Genomic DNA, 21,068 nt, shown 5'->3' with positions numbered 1-21,068 from the left:
AAAAATATACATGAAAAAGAAAAAAGAGAAACAATAATGCTAAATAGATTATAGATGAATAAAATGAAGATTATAAGAAAATGATTTTGAATGTAAATTCATTTAATGTTGAGAATTTTAAAATGACTTTTAAAAATTATTGCAAGCTTATTTTGGGGCAAAGGATTTTTACATGTAGATCCATTTTCACACTTGCTTTCTGTTCTTGCTACCTTAAAGGACCTAAGGCTTGCATTTCATTATCAGTGAAACTCTTTTGTCCCTCCAGTAACAAATGCCCAGACTTCCTCCTTGGTAGGCAGAAGTAATGACATAAAATACTACACAAACCTTTGCTAGGAACCTATATGCTTGAGTAGGAATGTAAACCCTCACTGCCAACCCCCCGTCCCAAAGACCCAGACCAGCAGAAGTTTTGGAAGTTTTAATATTTTTACTTTTCACATCAGGGGCTTTAACTAATATAAAAATGATAAAAAAATCAAACTTTATATGAGTGGACACTGAACAGGAATGGCTGGGACCACAAGCGGGCTACAGGGGGCGAATGTGCTGTCCGTTGGCCCCCAGAAGCTTCGCTTTGTTTGCTTTTTATAACTGTGTAAAGACACATAACATAACATTTACTCTCCTGATGGTTTTTTAAGCCTACAGGGCACTGAGTGCGTGCAGAGTGCCTCTCCAATTCCAGTTCCCTCTTCCTGGCCTCCCTTTGTTGTTATTTTCTGGCTCACCAGTAGGGGGCGGCCACAGCCAGCACACCAGCCGCCCTCCCGGAGACACCGCCCACGCATGCGCGTCTCACCTGCGGGAAGGTGACCGGGGGCGGGGCCGGGGGCGGGGCCGTGGCGCGCAGGCGCGGCGGGGCATTGTGACGTCAGGCGGGGCGGCCGGGCCCGGAGCGGGCGGTGTCTCCCCGTGGCGCTTCCCACAGGGTGACGCGCGGACTGCCCTCCCCGCGGCCCGCCCGCCGGCCGCCTCGCCGCCGCCTCCCTCGCTCCCTCAGCGCGCAGAGCGCGGGCCAGCGGCCGGGGCGGAGGCCCGGGGGCGACGCGGGGCCTGTTGGAGGGCGGGCGGCGGGCTTCAGGGCGCCGGGCAGCTCGGGTTCGCGGCCGGGCAGTGCGCGGCGGGCCGGCGGCGGGCGCGGGTCTATATGGCGGCGGCTCTGTCGGGCCTGGCTGTCCGCCTCTCGCGCTCGGCCGCCGCCCGCTCCTATGGGGTCTTCTGCAAGGGGCTGACCCGCACGCTGCTCATCTTCTTCGACCTGGCCTGGCGGCTGCGCATCAACTTCCCCTACCTCTACATCGTGGCTTCCATGATGCTCAACGTCCGCCTGCAGGTGGGTGCGCCGCGCCCGCCGGCCCCTCTCCCCGACCCTCCCGCGCGGGCCCGCCCACCTCGCCCGGGCGACACAGGTGCTGTCGCGGCTGCCGGTCCGGATGCTGGGTGTTTGCCAGGCGCCGTGCACGTCTCCTGCCGCCCCGCGGGAGCAAGCCCCGCTGCGGGCATTGTTGTCCCCGCTCTGCAAACAAGGCGGGGGGCGGGGGGCCGGGGGCCGGGGGCGGGGGCGGGGGCGGGAGCGCTCGCCTGGGCTCAGGGCCGGCTGCCCAGGCGCGGGTCCGCGGAGAGGCGGAGGCGGGGGCGGGGGTGGGGGAACGGGCTGGGGTGGGGATGCTGCTGGCACGGGCTGGGAAGGCCTGGCCCTGAAGAGGAAATTTTGACCAGAAAGTGACAAATTTGGTTTGGGGGGGCTTTAATGGTTGACTGTTGTAGTTCCCAAACTTAAGAAGCTTCGGAGAAAATGACCCTTGAAATTGAAAACGGGTGAATGAATGTTAACTCGTGTTCTGATAGATGCCTCTCGTTGACCCTGGCCGCGAGGTGGGCGTGGGGTGAGGGTGAGGGTGAGGGTGAGGGAGGAGGAGGTGGAGGAGGCAGAGACGCCCAAGGTTCAGAGGCCGGCAACAAGTCAGATGGGAAACCGCAGACACACACACACACACACACACACACACACACACACACACACACACGGCTCCCTGGAGACCGCCGGTGTTATAAACGACTGACGTTTCTACATCCCTTGAATTACAGATGCCTTTTTCTAGTGGAACGAAAAGTCGTCGGGTTGAGAATTACTCCTTTCTACGTGTGTTGTCATACGTGACTGTGAAAGAAAACTTAGTACATAACGTTGAGAATTAGTTTTGTACCATCAAAAAGTCACCTTTCTCTCTGTGCCCGTGTATGTCAGACCACCTGCCTCGTCCAGGCCACCACGGCCACTCACCGGGACCATCGCTCCGCCTCCCGTCTGTTTCCTCCAGGTGGAGGGTCTTGTCATTCTTCCCAGAAACAGAACCAAAACGGAACTGCGCACTGCACTCAGGATGCAGACCTGACTTCTCTTGCTCTTTCTAGACGATCACTAGCTTGTTTCTTGCTTCCTATTCACACTTTCCGACCTACCCATCTACCGCCTGCCTGCACCAAGCCCGTCCTGCCCCAGGACATTTGCAGGTTTGTGTTTGTTTTTTTAAAATATATTTTATTGATTTTTTACAGAGAGGAAGGGAGAGGGATAGAGAATTAGAAACATCAATGAGAGAGAAACATCGATTCAGCTGCCTCCTGCATACCCCCTACTGGGGATGTGCCCGCAACCAAGGTACATGCCCTTGACCGGGATCGAACCTGGGACCCTTCAGTCCGCAGGCCGACGCTCTATCCACTGAGCCAAACTGGTCAGGGCCATTTGCAGTTTTGTGCCACCTTGCGTGCTCTTCCCCGGCTCTTTGGGTGCTGGTGCCTTTTCCCTCCTCGGCTCTCATCTCGGAGAGGACCTTTGTGACCACCAACCCCGTGGGTGTGATCTTGCACCTGCTCTCTGCATTGCGAGAGCGCGCAGGCTTGTCAGTTTCCTGTGTGATAAGGAAGTAAGGAATCCAGATGTCACTGTTTGTCGGGCAGTGAAGTAACCTGCAAAGGCTATTCCAGTACAAATTTCATCACTAGGGACCTACAGGCTGATGGTTGAGGGGCAGTGCCTTTCGAAGGAGGGAATTGGCTCTGTCCCAGCAGCGTGGACAGTCAGGAGAGCTAGGTGCACCGGTCCCCAAGCCCATCGCTGGGCACTTGGTGGACTTGATGCCACGTGAGAGTCCAGGTGCAGCACAGCCTTAGTGCATCATGGGAGCCGAATGCTCTACGAGTCCACCGTGGGCCCTTGTAGTCGGGTCAGGGGTGGGGGTGGGGGTGGGGGACACACAAGGTGGTCGCCGGGGACCTCTGGGAAGGGCTCAGAACAGCGTGGGGATTTTAGGTTTGATCTCGGCTCGATCCAGTGCAGCCGCGGCCATGTCACATGCTGAGGGGGACGGTGGGAGCGGGGTGTCCCTTTGTTACTGTAATATTCACATCTGCTGCTTTAAATTCCCCTGCAGGTTGAGGGTTTCTGTTCGTTTGTGGAAAATCACTAACGTACCTGAATTGAGGGTTCATTGTTCTGGCCTCTGCTAAAGGGAAGTGCCGCAGAAAACAGAATCTGAGTGAGGGGGTCCGCCTGGCTCACCACTCTCCTTTGACTCAGAACACCGTCCCCGTGCCCTCCAGTGCCCGGGCGCTGGAATCTGTTTTGCAAGCAATAAGGAATAAAGGACTCCATTTCCCCCAGGTTTACTTAGAACCCCCAACTCATTTGGAGGGCAGCAGCACATTTTAAGGAGGTTGTCATTTCTTTACTGTGAGAGATGATTAAATGAGAAAACAGCTGCAAAAGGTTTTATAAACCGAGAAGGGTTATGATCTTAAAATACTGTGTGTAAGCAAGCCTTAATCAAGAGCCATTAGCATCCTACTGATTTGTACGGAATCTGAAATACCTGGCAGTAAAAACACAGACTTTATATGAACTGCTGAGTGTAGTAAAAGCGAGGTAGGAAGATGCGCTGAGAGCCTATGTAATTGACAAGCCCTGCGGACACCTCCGTGTGTGGCCTGGGGGAGACTCAGGTGTCCTAGCCCAGCTCACCCAGGTCCTTACAACGCCTAAGAGGGAGGGAATCAAAGAGCAGCTGGAGAGCAGAAGGCATGTGCAGGCTGATGATAGCTGTCAGACTGCCTTGTCAAGTGTCCTTGTGTTCCTACGAGGCCACCCTGCCCTGTGCTGACCAGGCCTGAGAACCTCCCTTCGGCCCCTCCCTCTCCTCATTCCGTTTCTGACTGCTCTTCATAGTCGTCTTTTTCTGAATGACTGTCTCAATCCGTAGCTCCTTATGTTTCAATGTTCACCCATCACTGGAAAACCACATTCATTCGTTCCAACCAGGAAAATAGTTCCGGAAGGCAGGTAAGGGTGGGGAAGCAGTCAGAGGGACCTCACTGATAAGATGGCATTTGAGCAAAACTTTGAAGGAGGGGAGGGCTTTTAGCCTTAGAAATGTCTGGGTCAGAAGAGGACTGCGCTTTGCACAGAGAAGGCCCTGTAGCTGGCGCAAGCCTCACGTGTTCTGGAGCAGTAGGAAGCTGGCCATTGAGGAGGAAGGTGGCAGGAGCCCGCATAGTGTGGCTCAGTGGTTTAGTGTCGACATACGAACCAGGAGGTCACAGTTCGAATCCCGGTCAGGGCACATGCCTGGGTTGCGGGTTCAATCTCCAGTAGCGGGGTGTGCAGGAGGCAGCCGATCAATGATGTTTCTCTCTCTCCCTCTCCCTTTCTCTCTGAAATCAATACAAATACGTTTCTTAAAAAAGAAGGTGGCAGGAGATTCAGACTGAAGTTTAGGGGAAGCTCACGTGGTGTCTTATAGGCATTGAAAGGACTTTGGCTTCCACTCTGATGAAATGACCTTAGGACTGAACAACTTCAAAAATTAGTAAAGATTCCAAAACCCTAGTTCCAGGGTCAGTTGCAGTTTGACATGAATTTTATTTTGTTGCTCGATTTACATCAGGTTTCTAGAAGAGAACTGGGGGAAATTATAGACGTTTAAGAAAACATTATAAAAGCTTATAAGCTTTGCAGAAGCTTAATGGACCAAGTCAAAAGCAGGAGCTCAGTTAAACATAGTTTGTCCTGGCTTCTGAGGTAGTGAACAATTACATACTTTGGATGATAAATACCAAACATACAGGAAGCATAGAAATACTATGGAATCTTTTCTGTCAACTGAATGCTTTAATCACGGTTCATAAACAAACACTTTCAACCTCGTAAAATCTGAAAGGGGGCTACAGGGAACACCTGTATCCTTGACTCAGGTTTATTTATTTTTTAAATATATTTTTATTGATCTCAGAGAGGAAGGAAGTGGGAGAGAGATAGAAACATCAATGATGAGAAAGAATCAACCACTGAGCCACGCCAGCTGGACGAATTTGTTGTGTTTTTTTTTTAATTGATTTTAGAAAGAGAGAAACATGGATTTGTTGTTCGACTTATTTACGCACTCATTGGTTGATACTTGTATGTGCCATGACCGGGGATCGAACCCGCACCTTTGTTGTGCCTGGACAACACTAACCAACGGAGCTACCCGGTCAGGGCAGGCTTTAAAGTCTTACAAGTGCAGGCAGATATTAAAGTGTACGAGTTAGATCGATACATGCTATGTGAAAACATACCCACCACATGTAAGTAAAGAAAAGCACGTGTAGCCCGGCCAGCGTGGTCCAGTGGTTGAGCGTCTACTTATGAACCAGGAGGTCACGGTTCAATTCCTGGTCAGGGCACGTGCCCGGGTTGTGGGCTCGATCCCTAGTGTGGGGCGTGCAGGCGGCAGCTGATTCTCTCTCATTATTTATGTTTCTATCTCTCTCCCTCTCCCTTCCTTTCTTAAATCAATAAAAAAAATTTTTTTTAAAAAAAGCAAAACAAGTTTAAAGCCTTTATTTTTTTTCATATTAAAAAGTAAAATGAAGGTGGGCCTTAACCTTATACCTTATATAAAAATTTACTCAAAATGGATTAAAGACCTAACCTTAAGGACCAAAACTGTAAAACTGTTCGGGAAGAAAACGGGTGAAAACCATGATATTGAATTTGGCAGTGATTTCTTGCCAAAAGCGGAAGCAACAACAACAAAAAATTAGGCTTAATCAAAATTAAAACCGTTTGTGCATCAAAGGACACTATCAAGAGAGTGAGAAAGACAACTCGCAGAGTGGGGAGAAGTATTGGCAAACGCTGTCTCTGATGCTGATTAATGTCCAGATATAGAAAGAACTCAGCTCGACAACGATAAAAACGGCCCAATTCTAACACGGGCAAAGGACTGGAAAGACAGTTGTCACCTTCCCTTCCCGAACCTGAGCTGGTGATGGCTATAAAGGGCCCGGTACCCACGGAAAGGTGGACACTTCCACGTCCTGCTCTACAGACCCCCTGGGCAGCACCTGTCACTAGCTCCCTGACACTCTGGATGCCATGGTCGCTGCTGTTCATTGGATGCTCTGGGTGCCGGTCAGAAAGGTGCTGGTGCTTTTTCACACGTCGGGTCCTCCACATTCTGAGGAAAGGGCGTGGCCCGGGTCCCCAGCGGGGACAGCCGCCTCGGAGGTGTGAGCCGCGTACCCCTGGCACCCAGGCGATGGGACGAGGAAGCGGGTGGTGGGTGGTGGCTCAGGAGAGCGCACAGCTGGCTCTCTGAGGGCCGGTGTGACGGGACGTGCGCAGTGACGGGTGAGTGGCAGGAACTGGTACTGTGGTGCTTCCTGTGGTCATGATTCAGCTTGCTGTAGAGGACCGAGTCCTTCCTGCTCCACCCGAAGCTGGGGAGCAGTTTGCGGAATCAGTTTCAACCACACCCTGGCCTGATCATTAGTCACGGGTGCGAGGTGTTAAGGTGAATGATGGTCACGTCTCAAAGCTGCAGAGGCAGGGATGGTCTTGCCGTGTGTTTGCGCGCCAGCGTCGGCAGGACCCTGCTCCAAGCCCGCTGGCACCGCCGGCCCAGCAGCCCCGCTCGCGTGGCCCTGTCTCCTCCAGGCCCCCGGGAGCAGCCGTGCCAGGAGCAGCCGTGCCAGCTGGCGTCGAGAAGCTTGAGGCCGGGATATTTTTAGTATCCAGACCGGCAGGTTCCGAGGCCATTAATAGCGCAGGTCAGGGAAGGGAAGGTGCCGTCCAGGAGGGCAGCCGCTGCCTAATTGGGTCAGGCCGTTGCGCAGGCCCAGCTGCCTCCCGCGGGAGGGGTTTCCGTGGAAGGTGACTTCTCAGGGCGGCACCAAGGACCTGGCCGCACCAGACGGGCTTGTTTTCTGCGCGCCTCACCCGCTCCAGCCTCTGGGTTCCGTTTCCAACCTTTGTCATACATTGGGGGGAAGGGAGGAGGGGGAGAACTAGTTCAGGAGTCTGCTCACAGTCCTGCACTTTAATTTTCCTGAATCATACTGTCTTGAGCTTAAAAATAGACTCCTCCCTTCATTCTAGTGGCTCAGTTTTGGGGGATAAGGTTGTGAGCCATGATTTATGCTGCTTATTATGTTATAGGCGTAACACGGGAGCGGGAGGTGATGGCATAGCTGGGGCCAAGGAGAGTTCATTACATGATTATGTGTGCTTTATTTGGTACAACGTGGTGTACCAACATATGTGTAATATAGTGGAATAAACTACAAAAAATGCTTTATAAATGGCTTGTCTGGAAATTGTATGGCTCTCAGATAGAAGTAGTGTGTGTGACAGCCTAATGTCAGCGAGCGGGCTGGAGGAGGGCTCAGAGCCAATGTCTTCCCTGAGCTGGAGCTTCTGTTAATAGAATTAAGTACATAGTTTATAACGGAACTTACTGAAGAACTAGAAGATCTTCAGCAAAAAATGTATTCTGTCCTTCTTAAATACATCATTACTTTATTGATTCCATGCATGGTGCCTTATTTAAAACATTTTAGCACAATTCTGGGAATACCTCATCTTCTGAACAGTACTCAGTCCTTGTACAAGGACATAATAGAAGTGGTTAGAAACTAATTTTCCTGAGAGTTGGCCCATATTAAATGACCTGTTTTTCTTCAGAATTTTTAAAACCTATATTAAAATGTATTAAAGGCATATTAGGGAATGCTTCTATTTCAGGAAAATGTTCAGTCTTAGTATATTTCAAATTAGTAAACTAAATGTAAGATTTGACATAGTTTGGAAGTTAATTTGAGAGAGTCTGTCAAGAGATGTTAATTATATTTGACTTGGTAAATTTTGAAAGTATTGTTTTGAGTTGTAGACAGAATTCACACTTACAAGAATTGCATCTCTTGCCCTATTCGGTTTGGCTCAGTGGATAGAGCATCACCCTGCAGACTGAAGGGTCCCGGGTTTGATTCTGGTCAAGGGCACATGCCTGGGTTGCGGGCTCGATCCCCATAGGGGGCATGCAGGAGGCAGCCAATCAATGATTCTCTCTCATTGTTGATGTTTCTAGCTCTGTCTCTCTCTCCTTTCCTCTCTGACATCAATAAAAAAATATTTTTAAAAAGAAGAATTGCATTTCTTGCCCTGGCTGGTGTGGCTCAGTGGTTGAGCGTTGTCCTATGCACTGAGAGGTCACCGGTTCAATTCCTGGTCAGGGCACATGCCCTAGTTTCGGGCTTGATCCCCAGTAGGAGGCATGTAGGAGGCAGCTGATTGATGGCTCTCTCTCCCTCTCCCTTCCTTTCTGAAATTAATAAAAACATATTAAAATAAAAAAGAATTGCACCTCTTAAAAGTTCTCATCACAAGAACAAAAAAACCACACCTCTAACTACGGGGATGTATGTTGATTGTGGCGATCATTTTGCAATATACACAGATACGGAATGTTGTACACCTGAAGCTCATAGAATGTTATGTCATTTATACCTCAACTTAAGAAAGATTGCACCTTACATTTGTATATTGCTTTATATTTTCCAGTTGTATATAGAGTAACTAGAGGGCCGGTGCACGAAATTCGTGCACCGAGGGGGGGTTGTCCCTCAGCCCAGCCTGTACCCTCTCCAATCTGGGACCCCTCGAGGGATGTCCGACTGCCAACTGCACTGAGGGATCGGGCCTAAACGGGCAGTCGGACATCCCTCTCACAATCCAGGACTGCTGGCTCCCATTTGCTTGTTTGCCTGCCTTCCTGATTGCCCCTAACCGCTTCTGCCTGCCAGCCTGATCACCCCCTAACCACTCCGCTGCCAGCCTGTTTGCCCCCAACTTCCCTCCTCTGCCGGCCTGGTCACCCCTAACTGCCCTCCCCTGCAGGGTTGATCACCTCCAACTGCCCTCCCTTGCAGGCCTGGTCCTTCTCAACTGCCCTCCCTTGCAGGCTGGGTGCCTCCCAACTGCCCTCTCCTGCTGGCCATCTTGTGGTGGCCAACTTGTGTCCACATGGGGGCAGGATCTTTGACCACATGGGGGCAGCTATATTGTGTGTTGCAGTGATGACCAATCTGTATATTACTCTTTTATTAGATAGGATAGAGGCCTGGTACAGGGGTGGGGGCCAGCTGGTTTGCCCTGAAGGGTGTCCCTGATCAGGGTGGGGTTCCCTTGGGGCGTGGGGCGGCCTGAGCGAGGGGCCTGTGGTGGTTTGCAGGCCGGCCACACCCCCTGGCAACCCAAGCGGAGGCCCTGGTATCTGGAATTTATTTTCCTTCTACAATTGAAACTTTGTAGCCTGGAGCGGAGCCAAGCCTGGGGCTCCCTCTGAGGCTGGCAGCCATTTCGGTTGGGGTTATAATTGAAACTTTGTTGCCTTAAGCCGGTGGGCCCGGCCAGGGTGTGCGGAAAGCTTTGCTTCCCCTGTTGCCGGCGGCAACCCTGGCCTGCTCTCTCAAGCTCCATTCTGCCACCATTTCTGTTTGAATTTGTTTACCTTCTATAATTGAAACTTTGTAGCTTGAGTGGAGGCTTAGGCCTGGCAAGGGCAGGCGGAAAGCTTGGCTTCCTCTGTTACGTAGGAAACCTTGCTCTCTGTGGCTGTAGCCATCTTGGTTGGGTTAATTTGCATACTCACTCTGATTGGATAGTGGGCGTGACTTGTGGATGTATTGGAGGTATGGTCAATTTGCATATTCGTCTATTATTAGGTAGGATTATTAGGTAGGATGGTCACACTGCTAGCAAGAAGTTTTGTGCACACCCCACAGATATATATATGGTGTCCTCAAGAAATGTATACACACACTTTGCATAATTATAAAGGCAGTGTTTATTAAAATATATTTCATTTTCAAAATTGAGCTATCAGCTGTTAAAGTGTGTCCCAAAAAATGTACTAGTGTATACACTTTGGCTCCCATTATTAATTCCAGTGGGTTAAATCTGAAAAGAAAGAAACATCAATTTAACTGTCCACTGTTAAGGTGTGTATACTTTTTGGGGGGACACCCTGTTTATATATAGTATTTATAAACTATATATTTTGCTCTACCAAAATATGGTATATATTATAAAGCATAGAAAAAGTTAAAAGGGGCCCTGGCCAGTTTGGCTCAGTGGATAGAGCGTCGGCCTGCAGACTGAAGGGTCCCGGGTTCAATTCCGGTCAAGGGCATGTACTTTGGTTGCGGGCACATCCCCAGTAGGGGGCGTGCAGGAGGCAGCTGATCGATGTTTCTCTCTCATCGATGTTTCTAACTCTCTATCCCTCTCCCTTCATCTCTGTAAAAAATCAATAAAAACATATTTAAATGTAAAAAAAAAAAAGTTAAAAGGGGGTGAGATAGAAATGAACTAAGCAGACATGTTCTGATATAGTCTCCCATGCTCCTTGAGGCAGGGTCACCCCATGACGGCTAGAAGGTTGTGTGTAGTTTTCGAGGTTTACCTGGAGCTCACTAAGCTGTTTGTGCAGGGAACACACGTGTGTAACCCCCCTTTTCGAAGCACTCAGTGCAGTTGGCATCTCCCTCCCTGGTGGCCCTGGTCAGTTGGTCTTTAGGTCTTGGAGATCCTGGCCTTGTGCCCTCAGCATGATGGTGTTCACGTGCGATACCGCCTCCCAAGGCTGGCCTCAGAGTGCCGTCCTCCAGCTCTGACATCTCTTGAGATGAGGTCTTTATTATATATTTACTAGAGGCCTGGTGCACGAAATTCGTGCACTCGAGGGCGGGGATCCCTCAACCCGGCCTCCTCTCACAGTCGGGGAGCCCTAAGGGGATGTCCACTGACAGCTTAGGCCCGCCGGGGAGTCGGACATCCTTAGCGCTGCTGCGGAGGCGCTTGCCAGCCTTGAGCCGGCTTCTGGCTGAGCAGTGCTCCCCCTGTGGGAGCACATGGACCACCAGGGGCAGCTCCTGCATTGAGCGTCTGCCCCCTGGTGGTCAGTGCGCATCATAGCGACCGGTCATTCCGCCGTTTGGTCGATTTGCATATTACCCTTTTATTATATAGGATAGGATAGGATGTATGTAGTTATTTATTTACTTATTTTTGTTAAACCTTACCCAAGGATATTTTCCCATTGATTTTTAGGGAGAGTGGAAGAGAGAGGGAAAGACAGAGAGAAACATCGATGTGAGAGGAACACATCGATTGGTTTCCTCCTGCACGAGCCCTGACCAGGGCCTGTGCCGGGGAGGAGCCTGCAAACAAGGTACGTGCCCTTGACCGGAATCGAACCTGGGACCCTTTGGTCTGCAGCTCGATGCTCCATCCACTGAGCCACACCGCTAGGGCGAGATGAGGACTTTATCAATCTAGCTGCTCAGCGAAGCCCCCGTCCAGCTCTCGGTGTGTCCCTATCTGAACGCCTCCCCATTTTCAGTGAGTGGACCCTGGTGACCCAGAGTTAAAGCCAGAAGAAACCTGTGGGTTATCGCGCCCTCTTCTACATCGGGTCAGCCACTAACTAAGTACTTTCTCTCCTCTGCTCTCACAGCCCTACACCGTCCTTTCCCTGCGCTGTGGCACAGCCTCCTAATTGGCCTCATGCGGTTCCTTCCAGTCTAGCCACCGCCCTGCAGCCAGAGTAATTCATCTGAAACGCAACCTAGCACGCGGCTGGGATCCTGTGCCTCCCACCCCCTCAGAGGCCGCCCAAGCCCCTGGTGCCGGCGGCTGTGCCTCCCCGGTGGCTGTGCCTCCCTGGTCGGCTCCCACCCTTAGCTCTGTGCCTTCCCCTCCAGCCTCCACAAGACTTGTTTCATTTTCTTCTCGGTGTGCTCGCCTTTACATTTCTTTTTTAAAAATATATATATTTCTTTATTGATTTCAGAGAGGAAGGGAGAAGGAAAGAGAGATAGAAACATCAATGATGAGAGGGAATCATTGATTGGCTGCCTTTTGCACACCCCCCACTGGGGATCGAGCCTGCAACCCAGGCATGTGCCCTTGGCCGGAATCGAACCTGGGACCCTTCAGTCCGCAGGCCGACGCTCTATCCACTGAGCCAAGCCGGCTAGGGCTCGCCTTACATTTCTAAAACAATTCGCACACGGAGGCAGTCTTACAGCCTAGACCAGTGATGGCGAACCTATGACACGCGTGTCAGCACTGACACGCATAGCCATTTCTCATGACACGCGGCCGCTGAGGCGGCCGCATGCCGAGGATGAAACATTTGCTGCTCCTGAGGATGAAACATTTGCGAAATAATGTTTTTTCCTCAAAGTGACACACTACCCGAGTTATGCTCAGTTTTTTGGCGAAGTTTGACACACCAAGCTCAAAAGGTTGCCCATCACTGGGCTAGAGAGTCGCCTAGTTCCCAGGGTTGGTTAGCCTCCTGCCTCTGTCGCTCCACGCCCATAGCCGGCCACCCTCGCTGCGGCTGCTTCTCTCGCGGTGACAGCTTTGTCTCTGAATGGGGTGCTTGTGGTGTTGCTTCTCGACTGTTCGCTTGTGGGCTTTGTCCGTGTCACTCAGAGGGAGGGCTCGGTAAACACCGGCCCCGTAAGGATCGTCGGCCTCGGTTCCTTGGAGTGGCTCGTCACGGCGGAGCCACCGAGCGCCGTCTCAGCGAGGACACTGCGCCATGGCCTCGTCCAGTCCCATCCTGGTCAGAGGGAGGGCAGCCTTTTATGAAACCAAAGCAAACCACTGCTGCCGTGGAAAATACAAACCCGTGGTTATGTGTAAAGTGCTGTCAGGAGGCTGTATGACCGCAGTGCTGTTCTTTTCCTTGTCACTTTCATTGGCAGGTTGTCCTGTTTTCTGTCAAAAGTGGGGCTCGCGTACGAGACCTCCCCGTTGGTTAGGAAGTAGCTGTGTGTGACTTGGACTCCTCGCCACTGTGACACTTCCATGTGGTTGTCTGTTCCAGGTTCATATCGAGATCCACTGAGGACCTCCCGCCGGCCGGCACAGGCGTGTCCGTGGGCCCCGCAGCAGAAACGCAGCATGAGGGACGGGACAGGGACCCTGGGCACCTGCCCCGCCAAAGTGCCGCGCGGGGACTCGGCCAAGCGACCATGTAGCCTGCGAACACAGGAGAGCCTGCGCGCACCCGGCGTCCCTCCCTGGGTGAAGACGCCTGCGGGGGATGTTCATGGAAATTCACCAAGTGAGACGGTGTCATTGGAAATGAGGAGTGACCTGCGTGAGGCCTGGCTTCACCGTGGCACCGAAGTGCTTGCATATTGGAAAGAATCATTAAGAAGAAATTCGGCTTCCACGGCGGCTCCGGGCAAGACTGTGGATCTGCCCTTTGCTCCTGCGGAGGAGTGCCGTGCTGGGGTGTCCTGTGGTGTCGGGGCCGCCCTGGTGCGGGACTGGCCGGGAGGCGGGCCCAGGCCCACCAACAGCCACAGGGGCCGGGGCCGCGGAGGAGAGCCTGGGGGGGCAGGACCGCCATGCGGCTCGCGGTCAGGAACGGGAGTCTCTGCGGGTGCACCAGGGGCTCTCCTGGAGGGCAGAGTCCCTGGCCGGCGTTCGGTCCTGTCCACAGCGCTGCACGCGCGGCCCGAAGTACTCCCGAGTGATGGCAGCGCGTTCCCCCGGCCCCTCGGAGCAAACAGCAGAGCGCAGGGAGGTGCTGCCGAGCGCACCCCGGACCTCCGCGGACCTGCCGCCGGCCCCGGCTCCTGGGCTGGGCAGGCTTCTGAAGGAGCCAAGCCGTTATGCCGTGGTTGAGGTACAAGCTGCACAATAAAGTAGTGAGATTCCTGTACAAGTGTCCTAGAATGATTTCTTCCCGTTCTGCCTGAGCGAGCAGTGCAGCGCGAGCGAGGCTCCTGCCCTGGTTTCTGGGTCCTGGCGGACTTCAGCGAGTGGGACTGAAACTCGTGGGAAGCTGGTGACGTGGAAGGACAGTTCTGAGCGTGTTTTAAATTGTGCTTGAAAGCCCTTCAGGATCGGGAGAGAACAGGATCATAACCTGCATAAATGTCAGACTAGACCGTAAAGATGTGACTTCGAGCCCCTTACAAACCATCACCCGTCCGAAGGGCTCCTGTCCCGGATGCTGTCTCCCTGGCTGGCTGACCATCTCCAGGAAGTGGGTGTTTGACGTCGGCCCCTCTGCCTGCCCGCGGCCTTGCTGCGTTGATCACGTGCTGTTACCAGTGCTGCATTTTCGTAGAATCATTTTGGTCGGGAGAAAAATTTGATTTCTTTTCTCGCCTTCCTTTCCTCCCACTTGAAATGAAATTTTAATGGAGGCCCTACGGTGAACGTTGCAATATCAAGCTCACCTTTAGAATAAACCTTTCTCAAACCGGGACCCTGGCAGCGTCACCCGAGCCGGAAGCGAGCGTGAGGCCCAGCAGAGAGGCCCCGCGTGGTTCCCTGCGGCAGGCTGGCCGCTCCCAGGAGTGAGTGCCTCTCAGCGGAGGTTTTCCCGCGGCCACTCCCGTTGTGTTGTTTGTTGGTAACTTGGACAGAGGTCGTTGGGAGCGTACATTTGTAAGGAGTCCAAAGCCAGACGGCCATTTCCGGACGATGGATTGCGTATATCAGTCTATGTTGTGTGCTAGGTCACCGTGCCATGTGCTTTTAGTGTTTTGGGGAAATGAGAAATAAAATCTGTCCTTTAGCACAGTAAGTGTCTGATTTTATGCGTACAGTCTCGGTTCACCCTGTCTTTTCATTGATGCTGCCTTCCTCATGCGTACAAGTCTGTTAGCGCAGTGGCCAGACGGGGCGGCCAGGGCAGAGCTCGGAAAACCGTGCGAAGCTCCTGGGCACGCAGCTCCCGGCCTCCTGGGACAGGTGAAATCTGCGCCGTGTGGTCCTTGGGGTGGAGCTCCGAGTCCCCAAGTGGGAGTCCTGGTGAGGGAACAAGCCAGCCGGTCCGAAAGGACAGCGTCTTACTGAGCAATTCAGGCCCTGCCGGCAGACACTCCGGCGAGGTCACTGACGGATTGGGAAAGGAGACGAGGACACATTTCAGTGTTTTAAAACGAGAGCTGTTTTGTGAAGCCTTTCTCGCCTGACCCTATTTTTTTTTTTAAAACTAAGTCTGCTCCATTGGGGTAGAACTTTCCATGACTCGTTTTATTTCTTTTGGTTTATAAATTGCAAGTATATAACTTTTCAACCAGTTGCAAAGGAAAAACAGGGATTTCCCATTTGGCTTCAAATGCTAAATGAATAAATTTGAAATGTTTTTTCATGTAGTTATATTAGAATAAGGTGTGCTTTTTTCCCCTAAGAGCCATTTGGGGGGAAAGTTCACAGTAACTTTTTCTTCACGTTAATTTCTTAGTACACGAACACGTTGCTGAAATGTTTCCCTTCGGTGCTGGGTGTGTCCAGTTCCTGTCTAGGTGGAATGTTCTGGGTCAGTAAACATTTTTCTTTTTGAGGCAGTTAGTACAGAAACAAGATATTTTGATAAATTGCTCCATGGTTGAATTACAAAAGGAGTCACTCATTTGAAATATTTCAGTTGTGCCATTTTGGCAGTGAAATCGAAGGGAAGCTTGTCTAAGGCGTTCTTAAGTTTATCTGCATTTCCTTTTTTGCCTCCATGGGTTCTGCTCTTAAGGATTGAACAGCTCATTCATTTTAAATTTAGAAACAAAATCTTGGACTTAGTTATTTTCATTTGGAAATCATAATTTCTCTTTTAACATTGGAATGAGTGCTGAGGTCTTGAAGCAATTATGAGGTTGCAGGCCTACAGAGAATAAAACACTGAGAAACTCCTGCAGTGAAATAGATCGTTCTTATGAGCATTGATTTTCTAAATAGGAGCAGGATTCTGCTCCCTGCGTCCGGGGGGTGGCAGGGAGAATCCTTGTCAAGTCGGCGTTCACGTTTCCTGCTCCACTGAGATCAAGGTTTGGGGATACGTGGCTTTAAGAACGTTTAAACATCTTGAGTTTCTGTGAGAATCTGCTGCTCCTTTTCCCCTTTTATTAGGGATTCTCAACAAGAACATCAACCAGACTCCCTTTGGGCCCATGTGAAGTTTGTGTACAGATGGTCCCTGGCTTAAGTGCTTCACTTACGATCTTCTGATTTTATGATGTTTCGAAAGTAATAGGTGTTTGAATTTTGCATATTTTTTTAACAATTCTATTATTATTTTTTAAATTTCTTTATTGATTAAGGTATCACATATTTGTCCTCATCCCCCCATTCCCATCCCAAACCCCTCCCCATGCATGCCCCCACCCCCCTGTTGTCCGTGACCACTGGTTAGGCTCATATGCATGCATACAAGTCCTTTGGTTGATCTCTCCCCCTTATCCCCACCCTCCCCTACCTTCCCTCTGAGGTCCGACAGTCTGATCTATGCTTCCTTGTCTCCGGGTCTGTTCTTGTTCATCAGTCTATGTTGTTCTCTATTATTTTTTTTTTTAAGAAAATATCTTTTTATCGATTTCAGAGAAGGAAGAGGGAGAGAGCGATAGAAACATCAATGATGAGACAGAATCATTTATCGGCTGCCTCCTGCACGCCCCCTACTGGGGATCGAGCCTGCAACTGAGGCGTGTGCCCTGACCCAGAATCGAACCGAACCAAACTGAACCTCCTGATTCATAGGTCGACACTCAACTACTGAGTCACACCGGCCAGGCACATTTTGCATCTTGATCTTTTCCTGGATTAGCAATATGCTTATGTTACTCGCTCCTAATGCTGGACAGCGGCAGCAAGCGCAGCCCAGTCAGCCCCGGGATCAGGAGTAAACAGCCGACACTCCGCAGCGCGGTATTAATTGCATGTTTGACTTAACAATATTTTTAACTTGGACGCGTTTATGGAGGTAACCCCATCTTAAGTCCAGGAGCACCTGTGCTTGGGTTGCACATACTGTCTCCCTACTCCCTGCATTCGTCACACTGTCTAAAAAGGGCCCAGGAGGTCAGTCACCCACTTTGTTTTTTAACATTTGCATCATTTAATATGGAGACTGTTCTACCAAAAAATGACGCTGTTTTCCTGCCAGCTTGCTTTCGGGAGCAGTGAGTCTGTCTCTGGACCACAACACTGACTCAGCTTTCAGACCTGACCTTGATGATGTGTGAGTTTTGCCCTTCGCTACTCAGATGGTGGCTTTGGGTTGGGTTTGTTGGGAGGGGGAGGGGGGTCCGGAGGAGGGCACGGAAATGCCGACGTCACTGTAGGTGAGACTCATTCAGGCCAAGGGACCTCCCTGCCCCGGTGAGTAAGAGGCTGGAGGGCTTACCTCCCACCGAGGCCCCTTTCTCGGAGCAGATCACGCAGCGCCTTTCCCATGCTCCCAAGGCTTTGACTTGGCTGTTGGCGGGACCGGAGAACCTGGGGTTTCTTTTAAAGCCAGTTCATCCGTGCAGGCTCCGATGGAGGTCACACTTGGTTGCGGAGCTGTGGAGATAAGCATCTTTGCTTTAGTTGGCAGATGAGATGAAATGCATCGTGAGAAGGTGAAGTTTATTAAATGGCCTTTAGTAGCCTGCGCCAATCGGTGTCAGTGGGTCATCTCGCCTCCCTCTGGGGGTGCGCGGCTGAAGCCACCCCCAGTGGCTGGGGCACTGCTGCCTGCATGGTGTGCATTCAGGGTATTTTTATTTTATTTTACTTTATTATTTAAAAGTATTTTTATTGATCAATAACTGAATAAATTTTTATTGATGTCAGAGAGGAAGGGAGGGGGAGAGAGAAACATCAGTGATGAGAGAGAATCATTGATTGGCTGCCTCCTGCACGCCCCTTACTGGGGGTCGAGCCCACAACCTGGGCATGTGACCTGGCTGGGTATCGAACCGTGACTTCCTGGTTCATAGGTCAATGCTCAACCACTGAGCCATGCCGGCCGGGGCAATTCAGGCTAATTTTAATGTAGCTGCTGAATTTGGGGGACTAGGTGAGGCATGAAGACAGCCCCGTTAGCCTGTGCCTGTGAGGTTCGCTCTGACCACAAGAGGGAGCCACGTGTTCACGTAGGGAGTGTCTTGCTTCAGGGAAGGCCTTTATTTTGTCTAGTTATTTATCCAAATGAACATGAAGAGGTGGGAGTTAGCTCAGTGTGGTTTGTTAAGCTCGGTGACGGATAGATCAAACCTTACAAGAGGCTAACTAACTCAGCACCCATAGATGGTGCTTTAACACAAGATGAAGGTGTGAGAAACCGTTCGTGGTGGATTTGTGTTTTATTTTGGAGAGTGACTTTCAGTCTGAAATCACATTTTCACACTGTATCAAGCAGCTGACCCCCAGGGTCCCCTGCGGAAGGGTCTGGTCAGTCCTGATTCCCTTCAGGCCACAGGGCCTCGTCCTGAACCCGCACCCCACGCGCGAGGCCCTTGGAGGCCCGTGTAGGGAATTCTGCGAACACGTCCAATGTTTCACTCCAGAAATCACAACCTGAGATTTCTTTGGTGTCTCATCGTGAAACGTACTTAAAACGTTGGGATCTTAAACTCCTGGCAACTGCTATTCTGCAATGTTAATGAATTATTGCTCTTTCCGGTACATTTTTGCAAAAGATCAGGGAATTAAAAAGAAAAAAGATAACTTGTGAGAATAGGGTATGTATAAATAGCTCCCGAGCTATTTAATTTCTTGGAAATGTTCTGAGCACCACTTAAGACTTAACAGAAAGCCGGCTGTGGGGATAAGCTGCAGGCTTCCTCTGCTAGATGTTTCCGCTTTAGCCTCCTGGGGACCAGCTGCGAGGCCGCCGCTCCGTCTCTCCGCCTGATGTGGAAAAGCTGCTCAGGCTTGGAGAGCAGGGCAGCCTCGCAGCTGGTCCCCAGGAGGCTGGCGCTGTGTGGTCCTGAGCCCTTCCAGGCCGGAAGGCCTGCCTTCCGCTCCACACGAGGACTTCACTAGCCCCGGGCGGTGCCAGCCTCTTCAGCCTCAGACTTTCCCACCCGGGGTCCAGGACTTAAAAAAGAAAGAAAAGTGCTAGCTGGTTGGCTCAGTGGATGGAGCATCGGCCTGCGGACTGAAGGGTCCTGAGTTTGATTCCAGTCCAGGGCACATGCCCGGGTTTCGGGCTCGACCTCCAGTAGGGTGTGTGCAGGAGGCAGCCAATCAATGATTCTCTCTCATCATTGATGTTTCTCACTCCCTCTCCCTTCCTCTCTGAAATCAATACAAATATATATATATATATATATATATATATATATATTTTTTTTTTTTTTTTTTTAAAGAAAAAAGATGACCCTAACCGGTGTGGCTCAGTGGATAAAGCATCGGCCTGCAGACTCAAGGGTCCCAGGTTCGATTCCAGTCAAGGGCATGTACCTTGGTTGCGGGCACATCCCCAGTAGGGGGTGTGCAGGAGGCAGCTGATCGATGTTTCTCTCTCATCGATGTTTCTAACTCTCTATCCCTCTCCCTTCCTCTCTGTAAAAAATCAATAAAATATATTTTTTTAAAAAGAAAAAAGATGAATGGATCTTGAAAATTGTGCCTGAACAATTAGGTACTAATCTCATGTGACTACATTTTAATTGAAACACAATCAAACCTCGGTTCTCGGACATCTTCCATCTCGAGCAGTTTGCTTCTCAACCCGACAACCGTTTCATGCGGATACCTGTATGTCACGCTTCTCTCAGGCGACAAAAAAGGAGAGAATATGCGCGTAGGAGTCACCTTACCCTGTTAACATCTCAGGAAATTGTCTTGTGAATATTTTCGTGTGTTTCTTGCTTTTGTTGCTGCTTATTATTATTAAACTTCCATTTTTTTTACTGTACATTTCATTTCCTTTTTGTTAAATTTTCATTTACAATTTCATGCCCTTGTTTTTAAAACGTTAATTTATAGCTTAAACAGTACATTAGATGTGTACTGTATATAAGGAAGGTTAAAGCGGAATCATTTGGGGATCTGGAACGATTCATTCAATTTGCGTGATTTCCAATGGGAAAAAACGATTCAGTTTTCGAACAGCCTTCCAGAACGAACTCAGCTAGAGAACCGAGGCCCCACCGTAAATAAAACGTGCAGTTTAGCTCCTCACTCACGCTGGCCGCCGTCCAGTGCTCAGTAACCCTGAGCAGCGCGGCTGAACTAACGGGACAGCGAGGCTGTTTCTGTCACCGGGGAGATGCTGCTGGGCAGCCTGTCACTGACCAGGCCCCGCCTCAGGGTTTATTATATCAAGAGTACGTGGCATTTTTGCATTTAACCCCCTTTTAATAGAAGACAAAACACCATTCTCTTGACGTGGGGAAGAAAGATCACGCGTTCCCGCATGATGCTCTGTGAGCTTTGGCCGGACAAAAAGGAATTGTCTTAGTCTCGCTTTTATCTTATTCATGAGGGTGTCGGCCAGGGTTCTCCGGGGAAACAGCCGACAGGACCGCAGAGCTCCGTGAGGACGCTCCCTGTGGAACTGGCTGCTGCGGGGAGAGGCTGGGCCAGGCCAGGTAGCCGTCCCCGAGCCGAGAGCCGGGAGCTGCGGGCACAGCACTCGGGGGACCAGCAGGGCGTGCCGCGCCGGAGGGCGGGGAGCAGGCGTCCCGGCCCCAGGGCGGGAGTTGCCCCAGGTCCCCCTGTGTCTGCCGCAGGCCCCAGTGGGTGATGGTGCCCGCCCACTTTGGTCTGGGCAGGTCTTGGAAACGCTGACCTCTTCCCTCTCGCCTCCCAGACTCACCCAGAAACAGCGTGTCCCCAGCTGCCCGGGCGGCCCGCAGCCCAGCGGGCGGACACAAAGGATCCAGGACACCGAGGCCTCCATGGTTGTCGGAGAGATGGGAGGGTTCGCACAGCGCCAGGC

At 51.1% G+C, this 21,068-nt stretch overlaps 1 protein-coding gene across 1 annotated transcript; it reads left to right on the top strand.

The window, feature by feature from the left end:
• Window positions 1-930: 930 nt before the first annotated feature.
• SMIM10L3 (small integral membrane protein 10 like 3) lies at window positions 931-13,398 on the top strand. The gene is made up of 2 exons (XM_079770826.1): window positions 931-1,339; window positions 13,227-13,398. The coding sequence occupies exons 1-2, from the start codon at window positions 1,154-1,156 to the stop codon at window positions 13,245-13,247; spliced, it is 207 nt and encodes a 68-aa protein (XP_079626952.1). The 5' UTR covers window positions 931-1,153; the 3' UTR covers window positions 13,248-13,398.
• Window positions 13,399-21,068: the final 7,670 nt, after the last annotated feature.

This window comes from Cnephaeus nilssonii (assembly GCF_951640355.1).
Source record: "Cnephaeus nilssonii genome assembly, chromosome: 5".
Lineage (NCBI taxonomy): Eukaryota > Metazoa > Chordata > Mammalia > Chiroptera > Vespertilionidae > Cnephaeus > Cnephaeus nilssonii.
Note: the sequence above shows the minus strand (reverse complement) of the source record. Positions and strands in the feature narration are given on the sequence as shown.

What these genes read in the sequence shown, in the direction of transcription:
- SMIM10L3 (XM_079770826.1), top strand. Translation starts at nt 1,154, where the DNA reads ATGGCGGCGGCTCTGTCGGGCCTGGCTGTCCGCCTCTCGCGCTCGGCC. An exon ending in TGCTCAACGTCCGCCTGCAG is followed by an intron (nt 1,340 to 13,226) that starts GTGGGTGCGCCG and finishes TGTCTGTTCCAG; the next exon opens with GTTCATATCGAGATCCACTG.